General features: G+C 36.0%; 1 protein-coding gene across 1 annotated transcript in view; it reads right to left on the reverse strand.

Moving 5' to 3' along the window:
• Positions 1 to 130: 130 nt before the first annotated feature.
• LOC111148990 (ELMO domain containing 2) overlaps positions 131 to 23371 on the reverse strand; it is a 29426-nt gene continuing 6185 nt past the window's right edge. The window contains exons 4-9 of the mRNA XM_022505855.1: positions 17144 to 17241; positions 16761 to 16890; positions 14355 to 14488; positions 10554 to 10622; positions 9645 to 9778; positions 131 to 3698 (exon numbers count right to left, since the gene is read on the reverse strand). Coding sequence (XP_022361563.1) covers positions 3553 to 3698; positions 9645 to 9778; positions 10554 to 10622; positions 14355 to 14488; positions 16761 to 16890; positions 17144 to 17241 — 711 coding nt within the window. The 3' untranslated portion in view covers positions 131 to 3552. The remainder of the gene's footprint in view (positions 3699 to 9644; positions 9779 to 10553; positions 10623 to 14354; positions 14489 to 16760; positions 16891 to 17143; positions 17242 to 23371) is intronic.

Below are 23371 nucleotides of genomic sequence, written 5' to 3' on the forward strand. Positions count from 1 at the left end.
GAACATGATTAAAGGATTAAATAAGAAAGGCACTATTTCATAGAAATAAGTGACTTAAATTAGGGATGGGGAGGAAGGGAAGAGACAGAAGGCTTAGCAGAAAGGCTTATAACAATTGTGACACTTTTTTTTAATTTGTTCACAACATTCCGAACAAAATAACATCACATTTCAACTATTGCTTTTACATAAGAAGTTAATTGTTTTATCCAAAGTAGACAAAAATCTATTTCTTTACGTTGCCAACCAGCACTTTTTCCCCCAGGGAAAGCTGCTGCTCATTTTTTGAATACATTAACAGAAACATAGAACTGCCCTATAATTGGGGAGAAAAAAAAAAAAAAGAATTCCCCTATAATAGTTGGGTCTTAGCTGAAGTACATTTAATTTTTTTCTTGTCAAAAGCTGAAGCCAGAAAACAAAACAAAACAGAACAAGCTCAGTCATGATTTCTCTCAGATGTTTAAAGTCCATTAATCTTCGTTAACAATCTGCCTGTGTGGAGAGGTTCCTAAATGTGAAAATGGAAAGTAAGCCTCCCCAGACTTATTCATAGAGAAGTTGAGTGGACCGTTTATCCTGAGAAAATAGCTCTTGGCCCCCAATCCTTACTTCAAGGAAGATAATAACCATTATTGCTCTCCAAGCCAAACCTCTTCTCTTATGTGCCATGATAGTGTGTAATATTTCCTGCTCTGGCAATGAGCATTCCACTTTTCACTCGTGTAATGCTGCTCCTTTGAGCAATCTATGACCAAGTTCAATTTCACTGAATGCTAAGGGGAGAAACAGTAATATAAACAATTATTAATACTGGAATAAAAATGAAGACTACACATAAATTTCAGATAGAAAAATACATACAAATCCAAACAGTTGTTAAGAGAGGAAAAAAAATACAGGATGGGCGTTTTCAAGAAAAAGATTTTGTTTTCTAACTGGTGCCAGTAAGACACTGATTTTATATCTAACTCTACCACCATATGTATATACAAAGAGAGGCTGGTCTAGGTTCACTGATATACTGATATCCCCTGATTTCTCCTATTTCCTTAAAGATTGTCTTTCAGAACATATTTGAACTACAACCAGTGTAACTGTGTTTACCCTGTTCTTGTCACTGGCACACTCTCTTCGATCTGGCACATACAAAAATTCATTTCCACATTGATTCACTTTTCTGATGCTAAAGCAAACATAATTTTCCTGCTACTTCAATTCTATCACTACTTTGGTATTTCATTCATTATTAGGGAAACAGGTAAGATTCTAAATATGGATTTTAAGACTACATAAAATTCTAACATACATAGGTCGAAAGCAAGGAAAAGTAGGAAGGTAGACACAATTATGTTTTTTCTTTTCATGTATGTCACTATGTTACATTCTAATTTACAAGTGGTGATAGTTTCGGCTTCCAGACTATCAAACGTTACAATTTATTGGTAGCTTTTAGACCAATTCACTACAGAATTTCTGAAATGGTTACTGATTATTTTAAGCAAAAACAGGACAATATCTATAGTGTACAAACAGAGATGACTTAAAGAACATATTATTGACCAAATTTTCTGATGACATTCTTTTTAAAACATTAAAGTTACTTTCCTCCCTAGAAGGGGAAAAACTTGCTTAAAAAGTTTCCCCTTCCACAGTTGGATCATTCTTTATTAAGCATATTGACAAAGGTTTAAATCAGTTCAAGACCTCAGCTATTGAAAGATCAAAATATTAAGGTAAGTATTTTCAGCTTGGAAATTAAACTAACAGAATTGCTTTCCATGTAAGAGTAAACACTTAAAACTATAATGATTAGCACCCGACCTTTACCAGGATTTTCCTACATCTCCTAGAACTCTAGAGCTGGATAATAAAGCACCAAAAACATAAAAGTAACAAAATAAAAGAAAGATAATCCCAAGGTTGAGAAGTCTCCTACAAGAAGCCAATTTTTAAATTCCTGTGATACTGAGATGGTAGACCACCATGACTATAATAAAATGAATCCAATTTTTAGAAGTTTTATCCTGTTGAGAAAATAATAGTTTTAATGCTGTGCTCTCAATGTATGTGCCATACAAAACCGCATCTGTTATTTTCCGCTCGGGTATTTTTCATCGCTTTTCTCTCTGGCAAGTTTACAGAGAGAGGTCTGTCAACAGACAGGAACAAATACTGCAAGTCTCAGGTCTTGCTATACCACAGGCGTCAGTCCTGAAACACTTCATATTCACATTAAAAGATCCACCAACTCTCATCATGTTTAAATGATGTCTCTAATAGGCTGCTTTCTGTAGGATTTGAGAACTTAGTAATCAGACAAACCTATCTTTAAACTCTTTTAGTTTTGCTAGGAGTACAGATTTCTAAAACACACAAGGAAGAAATTATTCCCGTTAGAATTTCCTCACTATATAATCCTTGACAGCACTTGATGCCCTCCTGAGATTTGAGGAGAATAAAGCTATACGAAATGCACAGTCATCATCCTCAGGCTACTTTAGAATCCCACAGATCATCAACTCAAAGAACACCCATAAGGTCCGTACGGCATTATCCAGAAACACTATGGAGGCAAAGCAAAAAGAAGCAACAGTTAAAAGTGAGTAAAATAAACCAACCATGTTTCATGGATATTTTTAAGAAGCTTTAGGTTTTCCCTTTGTTTCGGTTCAAAGACAGCTTTATGGAAAGTAAGCCACTGTCCTTTGAATACAGTCAAGATTTTCTTAGCAAATACATCTCTTTTCATAAACACTCACAGCCAGAGAAGCCTCATAAAAGGCCCTCACAATGAGCACTAACTATAGTTCTTTCCTACAACAGACTGAAAAGCAAATACTGAAGATGAGAAAATGCCTTTAAGCTTTAAAATACCACTGTGATATTTTCAAGTATGGTATTTAAAAACAAAAAAGCTAGTCACCAATACCATCATTCTCTCATTAGCGATTATGCTAATGAGAGAAACCAAAAAGAGGCCATGTTTCTTTATCTTGTCTGACATAGCTCAGCTTTCTGCTACTAATGAAGCAACATTAGGAATGTGATTGAGATGCAAAGAAAGAAAGCCTTGAAGAGCTACTCTTCCTGTTAATTAACCTAGGGAGAAAACAAGACAAAGGAAATAAAAAACAATCGTTTCCAAACTAAGACACGAAAAATCTGAAAAGAGCTCTGAAAAGAGATGGACTTGATAGTTAACAATACATAAAAATGAACACTGTTTTTTACACATTTTAATCAACCAATTTAATACAAATACCTGATTTATACTTTTACACTAAATGGGCTAAGTCCCAAGTTCCAAACTGTAGTTTGCAGGCCTCTACAGTAGGGATCTTTGGAAGGATAAGGTACCTTTGGAGGACAGTGTATAAATGACTGTAAACATACACTGATTGTCCACTAGCTTTCTTAAATAGAATTTCTGAAATATTTTAGTAGGAAATTATATATAACGAGTGTTATTGATCAGATAATTTCTATTACAACATATAAATTCTGTTGTGTGTGCAAAATGTGGTAGAAATAGAAGATAATATGGAGGAATCATATCTTTAAAGTTAGTGATACATTACAATCCAGTAAGAGTCCTTTAATCTTTTCATGAAACTTCTCTCTATACATGTTGAAATACATAATGCTTTCTGGCTTTTCTTCAAACCAAAACTTGTCAAATTCATAGACAAGGTAACCTGCAGTGAAAAATAAAATATAAATACAGTGCTCAGTAAAGGAAATCACAAACAAAGCATCTCATTTTAAAGTGCAGAACCAGGGGCGCCTGGGTGGCTCAGTGGGTTTTAAAGCCTCTGCCTTCAGCTCAGGTCATGATCTCGGGGTCCTGGGATTGAGCCCCACATTGGGCTCTCTGCACAGCGGGGAACCTGCTTCCCCCTCTCCCCTGCCTGCCTCTCTGCCTACTTGTGATCTCTCTCTGTTAAATAAATGAATAAAATCTTAAAAAAAAAAAATGCAGAACCCTCCTTTAAATTCCACATGAAGATATAATAAGATATAATCAGACCCTATGACCCAGCAATTGTACTACTAGGTATTTATCCAAAGGATACAAAAATAGTGATCTGAAGAGGCATCTGCACCCAATGTTTATAGCAGCGATGTCCACAATCGCCAAACTATGGAAAGAGTCCAGATGTCCACTGACCCACTGACAGGTGAATGAATAAAGAAGAGATGTGTGTGTGTGTGTGTGTGTGTATAAAATGGACTATTACATAGCCATCAAAAAGAATGAAACCTTTCCATTTGCAACAACACAGATGGAACTAGAGGGTAGTATGCTAAGGGAAATAAGTCAGAGAAAGACAAATACTATATGATTTCACTCAAATGGGGAATTCAAGAAACAAGACAGATGGACATAAGGGAAGGGAATGAAAAATGAAGTAAGATGAAAACAGAGAGGGAGGCAAACCATAAGAGACTCTTAACTATGAGAAACAAACTGAGGGCTGCTGGAAGGGATGGGGGTGGGAGGATCAGATAATTGGGTGATGGGCATTAAGGAGGGCACTTGATGTAATGAGTACTAGGTGTTAGAAGCAACTGATGAATCACTAAATTCTACCCCTGAAACCAATTTTACACTCTATGTTAACTAAACCGAATTTAAATAAAAAATTTTTTAAAAGATATAATAATCAGAAATCATATTAATAAACTACTAGAGGGATGCCTGGGTGACTCAGTTGGTGAAGCACATGCCTTCGGCTCAGGTTGTGATCCCAGGGTCCTGGGATTGAGTCCCATATCGGGCTCTCTGCTCAGCGGGAAGTCTGCTTTCCGCTCTGCCTGCTGCTCCTTCTGCTTGTACTCTCTCTTTAACAAATAAATAAAATCTTAAAAAAAAAAAAAAACAACCTACTAGAAGCCTGGAAAAACCTTTTAAAAAAAAGGAATATTTTGGTATGTTCAAAATAAGCCGGAATTTCAATAAAATATTTAGTATATCTACCATTTGTCTCAAATGTCAATAAAATCCCTCAAATGTAAAGAGATACAGTACTATCAAAAAAATACCTTGGGGATAGGAAAAAGTTATCCCCAGAGATCCCTGAAACACAAATATGAAAGTAATGAGAAAACATTAGAAAGCATAAAGTACATTAAAACATTAGATAAGCATAAAGTTTAATGAAGTCTACTTCATTATAAATCTAAGAATTATTTCTGCTTTCCTCAATAAACTAATCAACACCTTCATTTTTTAAAAAAAGAATATATGGGGGGCATTTGGGTGGCTCAATTGTTTAAGCGTCTGACTCTTAATTTTGACTCAGGTCATGATCTCCCCACATCGGGCTCTGTGCTCAGCATGGAGTCTGCCTGTCCCTCGGATCCATCTGCACCACCCCTCCAACCCCGACCAGCTTGGGCACTCTCTCTCTCTCTCAAATAAATAAAATGTTAAAAAAATATATATGCATTCTAAATAGTAGGCTTAACATTTTTGTTTTGCAGTATCTTCATAAAAGTAGCCAAATAAACCATCAAAATGTTAACGATACTTAATAAATATGCATATAGATATATTTACAACGAAAAAACATGAATTTAAAACCATTCCTAAACTGTACTTGGATTCAACCAAATATATTTAATATTATTTAACAAGTGTTATCATAGTGCTCGCCATGTACTCATGTGCAGATGTACTCTCACGGCAATCCTATGATGCAGTACTACCTTATCCCCATTTTACTGAAGAGGAAATGGAGTGTGCAGAGAGCGTTTACTTTTTTTTTCCCCAAGTAATTTCTGTGCTCAGTGTGGGACTAGAACTCACGACCCTTAGATCAAGAGTTGCATGCTCTACTGACTGAGCTAGCCAGGTGCCCACAGAGCTTAAATAACTTGTCCAAATCACATAGTTTACAAGTGGTCTCTATTATGTTCTAAGTTAGACTTTGTTTCCACCAGAATCTCATTTCCTCTTCTGAAAGGACTTTTAAGAAGGGATAGAAGTGATTTTTTTTTTTTTTTTAATTTGACAGAGAGAGAGAAAGAGAGCACAAGCAGGGGGAGCAGCAGGCAGAGAGAGAAGCAGACTCGCCACTGAGCAAGAAGCCCGGTATGGGACTCAATCCCAGAACTCTGAGATCTGAGCCAAAGGCAGATGCTTAACCCACTGAGCCACCCAGGTGCCCCAGAAGTGACCTATTTCAGATAAATGGAGCAGGGAAAGACAGTGACTGCATAAAAGTGTGGCAAGACTATCATAATCACTTAATATGAAAACAAAGTAAATTCTATTTTAGAACATCAGTCATAAATAAAGCAAACATTAACAGTTAAGAACCATGACATTTCAACATTGAAATATCTAAGAAGACCAATTTAAGAAAATATTTCAGATTAATCTCTTGATATGATAAAATAGATTTTTGTTAACTAGGATATGTTAGAAAAGTGAAGAATAAGGCCTCGTTGGGCAGAGGGATGCTACTTCCTTCTCATTCCCAAAGACAAACTGAGAATGGTAATCTTGTAATTATTTTTAAGTATATTTTTAATCTTTATTTCATTCAAAATTTAGCTTGTGTATATAGTGGAACAATAGTACATCTAAAGAAATTACATATTCGTGTATAAATTGCATCTTTGCTCTCCCCCCACCCCTACTCCCATCACATTAATAGGTATGTACAATAAAAAATTTAGAGATTAATAATCTGGGTAGTATGAAAAATAAGACATCTATCTAAACTTTATGGTATTTTTGTTTTAGTATTTTTGGCTATTGAGTTTTAGCTATTTACCATTCCTATAAGTCCTTTAGATTGCTTTTTTTTTTTAATGTGGGTTCCACACTAGGCATGGACCCCAATGCAGGGCTTGAACTCATGACCATGAGATCAAGACCTGAGCTTAACCAACTTAGCCACCCAGGCATCCCAAAACTGCTTTTCATTACTGTCCTCGGCAAATGATTACTTAGGTCTGGAACAAGCTGCTCAAGTATAAAGTACTAGAAATTTCTTGCTTCAGAGCTGGGTTATTGGTCTATAATGTAAACTGGTCTCAGAGAAAGACGTGCCTAAGGTCCTGAGACTGTAATGGCTAAGCTGATGAAACATCAAGACACTGCAGGAGATGACACCAAAATTATCGGAAGCTAGCTGGCAGGGCCTTACATGACATAGACTCTGAAATCCTTGCGGGAAAGGATGGAAAAGAGTTGTTTCCACAAAGCATATCTATTTTCCTCTTGACTCTAGGAGGTTTAAACACTAGCCTCAAGGAAATCCCACACAAAACTTCTAACCTTAAAATTCCCTGTGTGCTTTTACTGTCTCTAACCAAAGCCACAGGGGCTCTGGATATTTTCCAACAGGGGTTAAAAATAAGGGAACCAGGGGTGCCTGGGCGGCTCAGTTGGTTAAGCAGCTCCTTTGCCTCAGGTCATGGACCTGGGGTCCTGGGATCAAGCCCCACATCAGGCTCAGTGCTCAGCAGTAAGCCTGCTTCTCCTCCTCCCTCTGCTGCTCCCTCTGCTTGTGCTCTCTTGTTTGCTCCTCAAGTAAATAAATCTCAAAAAACAAACAAACAAACACACACACACACAAAAAGGGAACCACAGGAATAGGGATTGACTGTAAACTGGCCTGAGGGGCCTTGTGGGGTGACAAAAATGTTCTAAAATTGGATTATGATGTTGGTTGTGTAACTCAGCAAATTGACCCAAACTCGGTGAATCGTATACTTAAAATGAGTGAATTACTGGAGTGGTATCTGGAGGTGCGTGCTGCATGAAGGGAGTGTTTTGATCTTGAAAATGAAAGCTTTAAAACTGCTAAGACTTTGGGCTCATTTCTGCTCTCTCCGCAGTGTCTCGAACAGCAGCTGGCACCAAGTACGTGAATGCCTGATTGCGAGGTATGGAATTCTGTAGTCTGACAGGGATGCTCCAAAAGAGAAGGAAGGAAGAATAATGCAGAAATGGATAACTGAAGGAACAAAGTCTCTGGTAAGACTTCCCAGAGAAGGTCATGTCTAAACTGAGATTTGCAAGATGCGCAGGTGTCACCTGGACAGAAAGGAAGGAGCAGAAAGGGTGTTCCAGGCCGAGTGAGAGGTCGAGAGTCAAAAGAGCGTAATACATTTGCACAACTAAAAGGCCAGGTGCCCACATTGCAGACTGTGGGGAGTTGGTGTCTGACAAGAGAATGAATCTGGAGAGGTTACCAAGGTATGGATTATGAAAGGCCTTGTAGTGGAACCTTTTCAACAATCGTAGGCAGTGGAGCAAAATGATTCGATTTTCATTTGAAGTCATTCTATCTGCAACATGGAGAAGAACTGGAAGAAGGTCATCACAGAGAGACTACTCAAAAAGCTGTCACAGTAACCCATTAACAAAAGGCCTCGTGCTGCGCAGTTACAGTGGGGATGGGAAAAAGTAAGGAAAGGCAAGAGATATTCAGCACCTGACAAACCTGGGACAAGGGATTAAGTGAAGGCAGAGGAGGCTGTGGGAAGGAGAGACTTGGATGATGCCTTCAACGTGGAGATGAAGAAGTTATGATTTGGCCATTTATTACCAATTAGTTTCCTACATTCTGCCAACATGCAAATGGCATTCTAAAGACACAAAGAGATCAAGAAAAGTAGAATGTGAAACTAAGCTAGGTTTAAAGTCTTTGCTTCTGAGCAATAGCTTCACAAGATAAATTCATTTAATTAAACCTTTAGTGTGCAAATCACAAGAAAACTTAATGGAACAGTGATAATAATGACTGCATTAGGAACCAGTTAGTAAGTACCCCCAACCTAACACAAGAAAACCTGGCCTTGAAGTGGGAGATGGGGGAGAATGTTCCTTTAAATTTGATTTCCTGGGGCGCCTGGGTGGCTCAGTGGGTTAAGCCTCTGCCTTTGGCTCAGGTCACGATCCCAAGGTCCTGGGATTGAGCTCCGCATCGGGCTCTCTGCTCGGCAGGGAGCCTGCTTCCTCCCTCTCTCTCTGCCTGCCTCTCTGCCTACTTGTGATCTCTCTCTGTCAAATAAATAAATAAAATCTTTTAAAAAAATAAATAAATAAATTTGATTTCCTTATAAGACTAACAAAATAATCTGCAAATGGATTGTCCTTGACTCAACAGCATTCGCTAACAAGTTTTCAAGAGGGAAATTCATTTTATAGTTGACTGGAAAATGGATGTCTACAGGAAAACTGCATAAATCCTAAATTAACATATATGTGAAAAAATGACCTTGCTGAATTTTTTTATTCAGCAATTATAGACACTGATGATGAAATATTCTTGGGGACTCATTTTCCATTATTTCCTTCTTTTCTTTTTTCTTAAGGTTGATTTATTTATTTGAGAGAGAGCAAGAACATGAGCAGGGAGGAACAGAGGGAGATGGGGGAGAGAATCTTAAGCAGACTCCCCACCCAGCATGGACCCGACATGGGGCTCAGTCTCACTACCCTGATATCATGATCTGAGCTACAACGAAGGCTCAGACGCTTAACTGACTGAGCCATCCAGGAGCCCCCCTCCTTATTTCCCTGTTTTTCAAAGAACTTAATAAAATAAAATGTCAAGCGTAAATTACATATTTAGTAGAAATATGTCTAGAAATATCTAGTTTTGACTCATTTTAATACGCACAATAAAACTGATGAAAGTGTTCCATCGTTGGTATACCAGGAACAAAGTTGTAGAGATGAAACTTCAAAGCTTCACTCTTCAGCAAGCTATAAGCCATCTCGGTAAGGTTGATTCCAACTATTGCATAAGAGTACCTAAGTCAGAGACATTACCAGTTACACCAGCTAGCCAAATAGCTCATGAGATAAATTTAAAATTATGCAAGAAATTAGTGAAAAATTACTTTGGTGCATTTCTAATACAGTATTGGCTTTATGAATAGATAAAAGATTTTTATTTTTTTTTTAGAGGCCTTTGGTTTTCTGGATATAATCTAAGAAGTAATAATGAAACTTTGGTCATGCAAATACCAAAAACCTTTTAAAGCCTTAAAAAAAATTAAAAAGAGTACACTCTCATTGGTTTCTAAAACACACTGGATAATCTGACATTTTCTCCTCCATTATCAGGGTATTTATTTTTATGACATAATATTGTTATAATGTTTTTTCAAAGGTAGGTATCACTGGAATATAAAAACAAAATAATTGTGATAAAGCTGATAATCGGACCTCAACTGCATTTCACTTTACGATTTTCAAAGCTATTTCTCATTTTCCTATATCTCTGTCAAAGCAATTTCGCATTTTTATTTTCAAATCTATTCCTCAAGAAACTTTCAGAAAGTTCCTTACCTCCATTTTCTAGACAAACTATATCTTGTGACAAAAAGATATTGAAATAATACAAAATTGGTGTACGATCACATTTCACCTTAAAAATAATGGATCATGTACTATCTTTATGAAGTTCTTATTAATAAAAATAATCTCACTTTTAAAAATACCATGAAATACTTTCAAATTCAGATAATCTAATCAACATTTTAAAATTCAAGAATTTACAATTTCTTTGAGGTATCCAGCTTACCCTAATTTTGGATGATTTGAACGGGAAAGAATCTGGTGAGCTTCACTGGTATAATTTTCACTGAAATACCTTTAAAAAGTTGAAGAAAAACCATAAAATTAACACATTATTCAAATTGAAGATATCCAGAAGAAATTTAAAAAGCTAATGTCAACAGGATAGTCCCAGGACTGCCACAATCATCCCAATCTCCATCTCAAATCCCTTCTGTGACTCGGAAATGCTTGTGAATCAACATTTAATTCTGAGGGATCAGGCCTATCTAGTTAGTACAGGACACGGGCCCTTGGCAACGCTTTGAAGTATTTTAAAAAGAAATGATTTAACAAGAGACTTTCTACCTACCTTTAAAAAAAATCTAGAGTCCTTTTTTGTTGTTGTTATTTTAAATTTTCTATAAAATAGTGCGTGTGTACCTATTAGGATGGACATTCATCCTTTCTCCTAGGCTAACGCTTTCTATTGCAACTGGAGTCTGTACTGTTTAATGCCATTTTCTGTGCAGAGGAAAGGCAATAACCTTTCTTTTGCACTAAAAAAGCCCTCCTTGATCAGTGGTATAACTAAAATGCTGGCCATAAAACTCAAGTATTAGCAGGTACAATGGAGAAATATATGAAGCTACCTATTCGTAGGCTCATACATCCTGTTGTCTTATACTAATGCAACTTCTTTGAATTCTTCGAGAGAGGGACTAAATCTTCTGTTCAGCCTCCTGGGTCACCTCATGACGCACTGGTACTCATGCACATACACACGTATGATGACTGACTAGATGTTTGTATGAGGGTAAGAAGTAGAATAAACAGAGGGGCGCCTGGGTGGCTCAGTCGGTTAAGTATCTGCCTTTGGCTCAGGTTATGATCCCAGGGTCCTGGGGTGGAGCCCCACATCGGTTCCCTGCTCAGCAGGGAGCCTGCTTCTCCCTCTCTTCCTCTGCTTGCTGCTCCCCCTACTTGTGCTCTCTCTCTGTCAAATAAATAAATAAAATAAAATTTAAAAATCTTTAAAAAAAAAGTAGAATAAAAAGTGGCTTTCCATGGCTCATTTAAATTTTAGAAGGCACAAGCACTGAAATTTTCACACAGCATAGAAATTTCTAACCAAGTTTTCCCATTTTCCTTCTATAGATTAATACTGTAGACTTCTATTTTTCTTTACTAATTTTCAACCCATTAAAAAAAGGGTTGTTAATTTAGAACTCCATGAATGAAGGATCATTCATGAATGAAGGGGTATCCATGAACCACCTTAAATTATGCATAAATTTTTCTGTGTGTACATTTCCTGGGAAGAGAATATATAAAACTTTCACCAGATTCTCAAAGGGATATGTAATTCCCCAAACAGGAAACAGTCCTGTTTTAGTGCAATGCTTTCCTTACATATACTAATTTTTCCCCTTTATCCCTAGGTTGACTTTAAGGATGCCCTTACTAAACTATCTTTCATTTTTTGTCATGATACTAATACAATTCAGTATTAATATTTTTATAACCAAACTACTCTTAAAGTATTCAATCTGTAACACAGAACAACTTTTAATTTCCTTAATGAATTAGTCAACCCCTACCTTAACAGCATCTATGCAAAATGAACATCTATGCAATAGGAAAACTATTCCTTGCAATAATCTGTAGAGTTCCGTTCCCCCTTCCCTCCTTCCCTCTCACCTCTTGCCTGCCTGCCTTCCTTCTCCTTTCCCACATACTTTTGGCCTTAATTAGTATATTCAACTTAGCTGCTTCTATTTCCTCATCTATTCCGCTTTCTTCAGTCTCTCCTGGATTCATTTTCTGTACAATATCCTTTCTTCTACACCTGCCTCAACATTCATTTACCTAAGTATCATCATCAAACTACCAGCTATCCTTTAAAGCAACAAAATATCTCAGGAGATTAGATGACAAAGGCCAAGAAAGTTAAAAAATAAATCACACAAGGGTGTTTGAACAGCTTGTCTGGTTCTTGACTGTATCTTTACTTCCATCCTGAAGACTCATAGCTCCATGCACAGGATGACAAACATGATTCTAGGGGAATCAGAATGAATTTTTCATGTTTTCAACCATCTCGAGTACATCACTGGCAATCAAATAATTACTAATAAATTTAAATCAGTAGATACCAGCTCTAAATATAAGTATCTGTACACCACTTAAAGGTCTATCAGAATCTCTTGCCACAATCTTGAATCAAATCCTACTCACTTAAATTTTAAGCTACATTAAATTCTTTCTCTGGCAAATGCTGAAAAATCTTGATTTCTTAGAAGCAAGGTTACTCATAAAAAGAAAGGAAACACTATGGGGTGCCTGGGTGGCTCAGTCAATCATCCAACTCTTGATTTTGACTCAGGTCATGGTGTATCAGGGTTGTAAGACTGACCCTGTGTTGGACTCCACATGCTTATGATTCTTTCTCCCTCTCCCTCTGCTGCCCGCCCATCCCCCTCCAAATGCACTCTCTCTTTCAAAAAAACAGAAACACCAGAATAGTGTCTGATTCACTGAGGTTCAAATATCTGTGTAGTTTACAAGTTCCAAGAAGAAAGATGGTCTTTAAAGGCTATGAGCAAAGAATCCATGTGTTCTGAAAAACAATGAATTTTAAAATTTTTAAAAATTTTTCCAAGTGGAAACAAACTGCATTTATTCTACTTCAATTCCAACTGCAAGTTTGTTTATCAAAGCAGAAAACTGGCAATCTCATTTTTTAAATTATTACCTTGTAATTTTTTAAAAGACTATATTTATTTATTTGAGAGAGAAAGAGAGTACACAGTGAGGGGAGGAGCAAAGGGAGAAGCAGGCTCCCTGGGGAGCCCAATGCAGGGCTTGACCCCAGGACCCTGGGATCTCAACGTGAGCCGAAATTGGACCCTTAACCGACTGAGCCACCCAAGTGCCTGTGTAATTATTATTTTTGTATTGTGTTGTATCTTTGGCAGGTATACTTATAGGGAATCTTTATAATCTTTATACTTACAAAATTTAGGTATTACAGAAAATTAAATATTTTTATGACTGGAAAAATTATAGATATTAAAACCCTACTGTGTCTTCTATTTTCCCCCCAAATAGCTTTATCTATACAGACCTATTAATAATATTAGCACAGTTTTAGGACAAATTTTTTCATAGTAACAATTATCCAAACTATGCTAATGGTTAGGTTTCCCATTCTAGGCATTTTATGGTCTATAAATCACAATTCAAGGACAGACATTAAGAGTGGAATCTTAATTTGCATATCCACATCCATACTAATCTTCCAGTTTACTTTCTAGAATAGTTTTGGCCATCTATTCTGATTTTAATTACATATTTGGGGATTTCATATGTATGACCAAGCGTAAGTATTAAAGGAGGAAAAAAAAAAAAGAGAGTTCATATAGGCTCTGAAAAGTCAGGGCTTTAGATCACTGATCACAGATGGTGAAGAGTATATGTGAAGAGACTTTATTAGTATCAAGCTATATTTCCAATATGGAACTGGAGAGCCAAGAGAGAAGTGGCAAGAAGATAAAATGAATAAGAGTATACATGCTTCCTTAAGAGGTATCAGAAAGGAGGAGGAAAGAGAAAGGAAGAAGAAAGATATCAGTAAGTAAAGAAATCACACACACACAAAATGTTTCCAATGTCTTCATATTGTTGCCAGGACATGAGAAAATACTTTAAGCACTGTAGGTATTAAAATTCAGAGATTGTATGAAACAACTAGATCAATTCTTATTAGAATTTAACAATATTGGAGGTTATGCATCATTTCAGAGAAGAAAGAATGTATTTCACTTACACAAGGTTGATTAATCCAAGTATCCCCATGCCTCTGAAGTCTGTTTTAGGATCATCACCCTGGAAACCAATATCAGCCCACTGCTTGGAGATTCTAGCCTTCAGCTTTTTCGTGGGCATTAGAAGATTCCAAAGCTGTACAAACATACTTCCATATTACAAATAATAGCGATGTTCTTAATTTACTAAGACATTTTTCTTCTCACAGCTGACATACAAGTAAGCTGAATGCTTTCAATTAAACAGCTTTAGTAGACAAATCATAGGAGTTCAACAAAGACTATATTTAGAGAACTTTTCAGTTACCCTTAAAAATGCAGCATACTTATTCCAACTTAAAAGACTGATATTAACAATAGATTTTAAAAAGTGACAAGTATATAGAAATCTAAAACAATGAGATACCTTTATTTACTATATATATTACTTAGTAAATAAAGATATAGATAGATAGATAGATAGATATACACCAGGCTTGGCAAACTGCCTCCTTAAGAAAAAACAAAACAAAGCAGTGTTAGGTACTTGGCCCTTCACTCAAATACTACATACTTAAATAGGCTCTACTCTAATGGTGGGCGATTAGTCCCTAAACGGAAAAAGGGAAACAGAGGGAATCACAAAGAAGTAAGACTGACAGCATTTGAATCCGTACAATTATTATTTTATAAATTTTCATAATTTTAGAAGAAAAAATAATATGGCTTGGTTTTAAGTAAATATGTTCCTTAACACAGAGCATTTAAAAACAGCAATCACAGATTAGCAACTGACTAACCAATGCAAAACAAAGTTTAAAAAATTTAATCATTTTCTAAATTCAACACCACAAGTCATCAAACAAAACAGACTTACAAAAGTTGATTAAAAAGTGTGTCAACATTTGCAGAACAGAAATACTTGCATTTTTTTTCCATTTCACTACCATTTCAGGCATTGTTGAATAAAGGACTCCTAATGAAAGGAGTATCCTGTCACCTAAAATAAAATGTGAAGACTTGTGACCTTACTTTAAGACAGGGTCAGGACTCTGGCCCTGAAGCTAATCCAATCATTAGACTGGGTTTTTCTCTGGTCCCTTCTCTTTCTACTAACACATCAGTGTCTCTCCACGAGTTCGGCAAGGGGTTTGATTATGCCAATGCACAAATATCAAATTTCTGGGTTCTACCCCTGGAGATTCTGATTTCATGGGGCAAATGTGAAATCTTACACTGTAAATATAAGACGCTGGTTAATTTTCGTGAAGGTGGTCCTTAAACTACAGATTAAGGAAACGTGTACCTACTTAGCTCTTTCCCCACGAACACGGTGGAGTATGCACAGTGGCTGTGGGATTCACCGCCAGCAACTGGCTCTCTACCTTGAAAATGGAGTCTCATAATGAATCAGCCAAGATAAAAATTCCCTTGAACCAAATGCTAGGATGTGTATCTTACCCCTTCTAAAGGGAAGGGATTGTGTAGAAAAGGTCAGAAATTAAGGGAATGAAAACAATGAAGATATAAATGGTGGCCAACCTCCAGTTAAATATAAAGGTTCAGTCTACACCAACAGCCCTTTGAGGTGTGTATTTTCATTATCCTCATTTTACAAAATCAAGATTTATTTTTAATTTTAGGTGAAGTGTATGTTTATACTTTCTCAGAAAAAAAGGTTTGTTTTTAAAAAAACTTGTCTGTTTACTTAGATATTATCTGTTACTTAGATATTATCAATGTCTCTTTCCATAGCACTTTTAGATACAACAAACTCCTAACTCCAAGTACAATGTGCTATGTTCTTTACTTTATCCCTTTAAAAATGAAATTGGCCCCAAAGCAAATTACTTCATCTCCTCCGGCCTCAGAATCCTCATCCCTAAAACTAGAATGAAGCTGATAGGCTAGATGATCTGGAAAGCTTATTCCAGGTTTAGTAATCTCTACTTTTGTCCTCTCACTGGCCTTATGTATTTATACTTTAGAAATAAGAAATAGGAAAATTCAATTACTTTCTTAATTTTTAAATCTATGGCGGCACCATTTGGCAATTCACATTCTGTAAATCCCAAAATTTTTGACATAATAATATGAAAAGGGAGAGTCATGTTTACAATTTCTAAGTAAGCTAAAAAAGAATGCCTAACTTATACAAGCAATTTACATAAAAAGTAGGGGAACATCTGAAGCTTGCGGACTCATCAGTTGAAAAGATACCTCTCTCAGTAAGTTTTAATTTATTTCAGAATTAAAAGCATTAAAATAAAATTTACGTGAATATATTTTAATGAGGCTTATCAGAAAATTGCAAAAATAGCTAAATCTTTCACCAACAATAATAAGGGGCAAAGAAACTGGACGATTGGTAAGCCTCTAGAATCTGCACACAGACTTTACTGGCTTAGATAGAGAAAACAGAAATTTACCTTGAGAAGCAACTTTTCATGTTGGAGGTTATCAGAGTCATACGGCCTTTTCCTCACACTTTCTACATCCAAATAGAGCTGTTTATAACCCGATATCTGCAGTAAGCATGCCTTCATACAGATTTTAAAACTGAAAATGAGAAAATTATTATTTCTAAAAATCGTTCCTTCTTACCACACTAAAGTAATGCCTTCCACAGCTTGTGTGTTACATGTTGATCTAGAAAGCATTTCTTCAAGGCCTCATCTACTGATGTGACAGGGTTGAACTGGATGAACTCTACAACCCCTTCAGCTCCAATGTTTTACAATTGACTGTGTGTCATCTCCACACCTCACAATAGAAGTATATAATAAAAGAGAACACCATGAAAACAACATACCTGGTATCCTTCTCAGGGTTAATATTCTTTTCCTTCATTATATCCTCTACACATTTGTCCACTTCACTCTGGATAACAAGAGTCGCTTTCTGCAAAACCTGTTTATGTGAAAGAAAGCTGAATGAGGAAAATCTCTTAGAGCTGAAACACTACAGTAAGTTTTGGGATATTTAGTCAACATACAATGCATATAATAAAATGCAAAATGAAACAAAATTTGTTCCCCCAGGGCTAAAATCATACATACTTACCCACATACATACATGCAAGCATGCCTACATACATACATACATAAAACAGAAGCAGCAGGATGTGATGAAGGTTTCCTCAACTGAAAACCAATAGGTTCTCAACCGTTAAGTTCTTAACATACGAGCTGCCACCATACTGGGTGTGTGAAGCAGATACTTCTTATAAAATTTTTAAATTACATGTATGTGTACAAAAATTTTAATGTAGAAGTCAAAAAACCTTTTAAATGCAGAAGAACAAAAAGAAGAGAACTCAAATATTCTTGTAATTAATCTGCTACCACTAGAGACAGTCACTGGTAACCGGTATCCTTAGTCTTTTTTCTATTCACGTTAAACAGATTTCTTACATATGTCCTATAAATGTCCACTGGATCCTTCTTTTAACAAATAAGCAAATTCAGGACTTTTTTAATCCTTAAAAAGTTTAACTCTTATCACTCTGTAAACTGCCAATAAAATTCTCTCTGGTATCCCTTATAACCCCAGGCAAAATATTCTCATCATACCTGAAGTTATGCCTCTGCAGCTCCTGGACCTTTCTTCTGGAATGTTCCTTCCCAATCACTAAACATATCAACACTGCCCATTTTTAAGCGAGCTCATGTACCAGGCCCAAGAAGTTTTCCCTAATTTTATTCAAGGGGAATTAACCTCTCCTCTCTTGGAATCCCCAAAGTGATTTATCTATAACCTTTTTATGATGCTTTCTACTTTCTAAATTAGTTACTTTTTGTATATTAAGTGGAAAATTCTTTGAGCACAGAGATTGTATCTAGCTCATCTTTTCCTATCCTGCATGTAAAAGATAACTGACTAAATAACTGTTAAACGGAGATATTTAGCAGATAAAAACCTTAAGAAAGGCAACTGTTTCACTAAAAGACACATACAGCAATGCATATGATTATTTTTAAAAAGGAAGAAAAGGAAACAAAAAGAAGACTCCTCCAAGTAAATGAAAAAGTGAGAAGGAAAATGATCAAAGACTAACAGTTGGTAAGGATACACATATGGTCAACAAGGTCTAATTGGTCAAACCCTGAGGTAATATGGCTACAGGAAATGACTTGAACCTTAAACCCCAGTGGTAATTAAAGGGTTATCTTTACCATGGATAGAAACCTTTTGCTTCCTGAAACATGAAACACCTAGTCAAATATTACCTGCTCTTGTGAGGACTTCCTCAGCCCTGGAGTTAGCTACTCCCTTTCACGCTCATACTCACTGAAAGAGTACTTATGACAATGTATTTGCTTACTTTTACAGATTTGCCACTGGCCTTTGTCTCTCTTACATGCTCTTACATTATGAAGGAATGAATAACTGATTAAATGAACTTGCCCAGGGCCTACATAAACTTAGAGACAGATTTCATATTAGAAATAATGTCTAGTCTCTCAGCAAATACTTTTCCTGTAGACACTCTTCTATGACTTTTTAAAAATTTATTCATAAGATTTTATTTGAGAGGGCATGCCCGCAAGAGAGAGCACAAGCAGGGTGGCGTGGGGGGCAGAAGAAGAGGGAGAAATAGACTCCCCAGTGAGCAGGGAACCTGATGTGGGACTCGATCCCAGGACCCTGGGATCATGACCTGTGCCAAAGGCAGATGCTTCACTGACTGAACCACTCAGGAGCCCCAACTTCATTCTCTTAAGATTACGAGGGCTATACTAGGAAACTTACATTTCTGTATAAACTTCAGAATGCAGAGTGTCTGGGTGGCTCAGTGGGTTAAAGCCTCTGCCTTCGGCTCAGGTCATGGTCTCAGAGTTCTGGGATCGAGCCTGCATCGGGCTCTCTGCTCAGCAGGGAGCCTGCTTCCCCCTCTCTCTCTGCCTGCCTCTCTGCCTACTTGTGATCTCCCTCTATCAAATAAATAAATAAAGTCTTAAAAAAAAAAACAAAACTTCAGAATGATCTTGTCATTTTCTCCAAAAATAGCTTGCTGGGATTTTGACTGGAATTACATCGAATCCATAGGTCAATTTGGGAATTAACACTTTTTTTTTTAAAGATTTTATTTATTTATCTGACAGAGAAAGATCACAAGTAGGCAGAGAGGCAGGCAGAGGAAGAGGGAGAAGCAGGCTCCCTGATGGGCAGAGAGCCCATGTGGGGTTCCATCCCAGGACCCTGGTATCATGATCTGAGCCAAAGGCAGAGGCTTAACCCACTGAGCCACCCAGGCGCCCCTGGGAATTAACATCTTAACAACACGAGTCTTCCAATTGATGACCATCCGGTATCTTTCCACTTTTAACTTTTCTTAGGAAAAGGAGTTTTAGCGCAGAAGGGTTGTATAGCTCTCATTAGTCATTAAATATTTTATATTTCTGAATGCTCCTGTAAGTGGGACTGTGTTTTTATCCTGTTTTCCAAGTTTGTTGCTAACTTATAGAAGCACACTGTGCCTTGAGACATTGCTAAACTCCTATATTGATAATGTGAGTAGTTTTTGTAGACTTCTTAGGGTTCTCTGCACTCACAAACTATGTCATGTGTTAATGAACAGTTTTCTTTTCCATCATTGTTTTAGATTTCTTTTCCTTATTGGACTACCTAGGATCTCTAGCACAATGCTGAAAAAATTCAGAGAGCAACCCTCTTTACCTTGTTCCCAATTCAATGTGGGAGCATTCAATATTTCAGTATTATATATCATGTTAGTTCCATTTTTTCACTGATGGCTTTATTAGGATGAAGTTCCTTCTATTCCTAGTTGAGTTTTTAATCATGAATGGGTATTGAGTTCTGTCAAAATAGTTTTTCAGTATCTATTGAAAGGATTTTATTTTTCTCATTTGTCAATGTGGTGAGTTACATTCATTGACTTTGAAAACTCCACTGTGATACATTACCCTTTTTATAGATTACTGGAATCAATTTGCTAATAAGGAACTTTTGCATCTGTGCACATGAAGAATACAGCTTATTAATTTTCATGTATTACACTGTCCTTGTCTGGTTTTAGTATCGGGGTTTTAGTGGCTTCACAAAATGTGTGTGTGTGTTTTTTTAACTTGACTTTTTTTTTTTCCCCCAAAGATTTTATTTATTTATTTGACAGAGAGAGACACAGCCAGAGAGGGAACACAAGCAGGGTTAGTGGGAGAGGGAGAAAGCAGGCTTCCTGCCAAGCAGGGAGCCCAATGCAGGGCTCAATCCCAGGACCCCAGGATCATGACCTGAGCTGAAAGAAGACACCCAACGACTGAGCCACGCAGGTGCCCCTCTACTTGATTTTCTAGGAGTTTATAATAGTGGTATTATTTCTTCCTAATGTTTGATAAGAGTTCACTAGTAAAGGAGGATTTTAATGAATCTTGGAATACTGCATCAAAAACTAATGATGTATTTTACGGTGACTAACAATACAACAAAAAAAAATAAAGGAAGGTTTTTTGGTGCAAAATTTTTAGATTACAAATTCCGCTTATTAGGTGTGTGGCTATTTATATTTTTAAATTTTGTTTTGTATTCATTTTGATAAATTGTATTTTTCCAGGACTTTGTCCCTTTCATCTATGCTACAGAATTTATTGGCATAAAATTATTCATAGTATCCCCTAATACTTTTTAATTTGTAGTCTGATGTCTCTTCTATCATTCCTGATATTGGTAATTTGGGTTTTCTCTTTCTTGATCAGTGTTGCGAGAGGGTTATTAATATCGCTAAGAATCAAATCTTTTCAAACAATCAACTTTTGAGTTTGTTATTTCCTATTTTTGTCTGTTTACCATTTTGCTAATTCATCTTCTTTTTATATCTTTTACTAACTTTGGGTTTAATTTGCTCTCTTCTGGTTTAAGGTGTAAGCACAAATCATACATTTGAGGCCTTAAAAATCACTTAATTCAATTTTTTAAAAAACTTCCCTTGTGAGTTCTTTTCTGATCCATGAGTTCAATTTTTAATTTCTAGATAGTTGCGGATTTTCTAGATGTCACACTTTTCTAAGTTAGTACTATAGAGGACAGAAAACATACTCTGTATAAGTTCAAGCCTTTGAAATGTATTGAGACTTATTTAAAGACCCATATATTGATGTACCTGTATGAATATTCCACATGTACTTGAGAATGTGTATTATACACTTATTGGGTATAGCATTGTAAAAATGTCATTTAGGTCAAAAGAAAGTATTGTTCAAAGTACTATTGTAAAAGTATTGTTCAAAGTATTGTTCAAATGGTATACACCCCTTCTGATTTTTTTTTGGGGGGGTGGGTCTTTTTGTACTGTCAATTATTGAGAAAAATGTATTAAAATTTCCAACTACAACTGTGGATTCATGTATTTCTCCTTTTAGTTGAGTCCATTTTTCCTTCAAGTATTTGGCAGCTTTGTTAATAAGCGCACATACTTTTAATGTTGTTGCATTTTCTTAATAAATAAACCCTGTTATCATTACAAAAACAATTCAGTCACTGATAATATTCCAAGTTTATATTTTCTGAAACAAAGACACAACAGCTTTTTCATGCTTGTTTGCATGGCATATCTTTTTGCTACTTGTGTCCTTATGTTTAGAGTATATTTTTTGAAACAACATTCAGTTAATTGAGTCTTACTTTTTTATCCATCTGTCAATCTCTGGCTTATTCTCTAACTTTTGGGTAGGTCTTTGCTTCCTCATCAAAAATAAAATAGCAGCCTGGATGGAGGATAAATATAAACCATTACAACATTTTCTATGTTCAATTTGAAGGTATATTCAATACTGGAATATATAGTCCTGACAGAATTTCTGAAATCAGTAATTCCAAAACTTTCTTTTTTAACCTGGCTTGAGCCATGTACACACCCAAAGACAATTTTCCCAATATTGTTTACTTTTACTAAAGAAAAAGTGATAATAAAGAATAAGAAAACAACAAATATGAATCACTTATCATATATTTTGTAAGAAAATTACATATGCTTTGTGTATGATTTTATTATTAAACAGCATCTGATGAACATAAAAGTGAAACGGTCTTTTTTATTGCACCTACCTTGACAGTAGGTTACAAACTACATGATTAACACATATTTCCAGGCAGCAAATATCAACAGTGAGTTTCACTATGCAAGTAAATTCGGGGAGATTATATATACAGAGTATGAGCATTTCATTTGTGAACCACAGCGCCTATATGGTTATATACTTAAAGGTTAGGGATCTAAGCCTAGCTTTTGCAAAATTAAAGACAAAAAAAATACGCGAATGTACATCACTGGACCACACCATCGACCCACAGACAACTGAACTGATGCCATAAAACTGATTTATCATTCAACAGCGAGAATGTTGTCATTATTATTTAAAAGCCAAGATAGCAGCTATGATTGAAAAGCACAGCCAGACAAAAACACTATTAGACTGACAAAGTGTTCTTTCTTTCAATTTCAAATTTTTCCAATGCCTGTATATGCATTAGTACAGTTGAGTTTTGCAACATTACCATACACTGCATGGCAGCCAGACTTGTTAGAACAGTACAGAATTAGACTGCTCGAATTCCAATAAGGTTTTCGTTTTCACTTATAAATCCTAAAGTTTAGTAACCCTTAATATACAATTAATAAGTAGTCCTTAGCCTAAAATATAAGCAAATGAGACTCAATTTTTAACAATCAAAGAATTTCCACTGAAATAGTTCACAACCCAGTAGGAACATACTATCACTGCTTTAAGGAATAAAGTGGCCTTAATAGACTAAAATCACTTTTATTCACAGCAATTATCAGCACGGTTAAGTGTTTAAATACCTAACAAGGGTTCATGAATATTTAAACTTCTAAAAATCTTGTAGTATATACTGGTTTAATATCATTATCATTAATATTACTAACAACTACTATTTGTCATATACCTATCATGTACTATGTATTCTTAGACTGCTTTCATATTAATATTTACAATCCTAAAACAATCACGTGGATATTAACACCTCCTTTTATGATGAGAAAATAAGTACCCTGCACGTA

The sequence above is a fragment of the Enhydra lutris genome, unplaced genomic scaffold, assembly GCF_002288905.1.
Source record: "Enhydra lutris kenyoni isolate GAN:26980312 unplaced genomic scaffold, ASM228890v2 scaffoldscaffold21, whole genome shotgun sequence".
Lineage (NCBI taxonomy): Eukaryota > Metazoa > Chordata > Mammalia > Carnivora > Mustelidae > Enhydra > Enhydra lutris.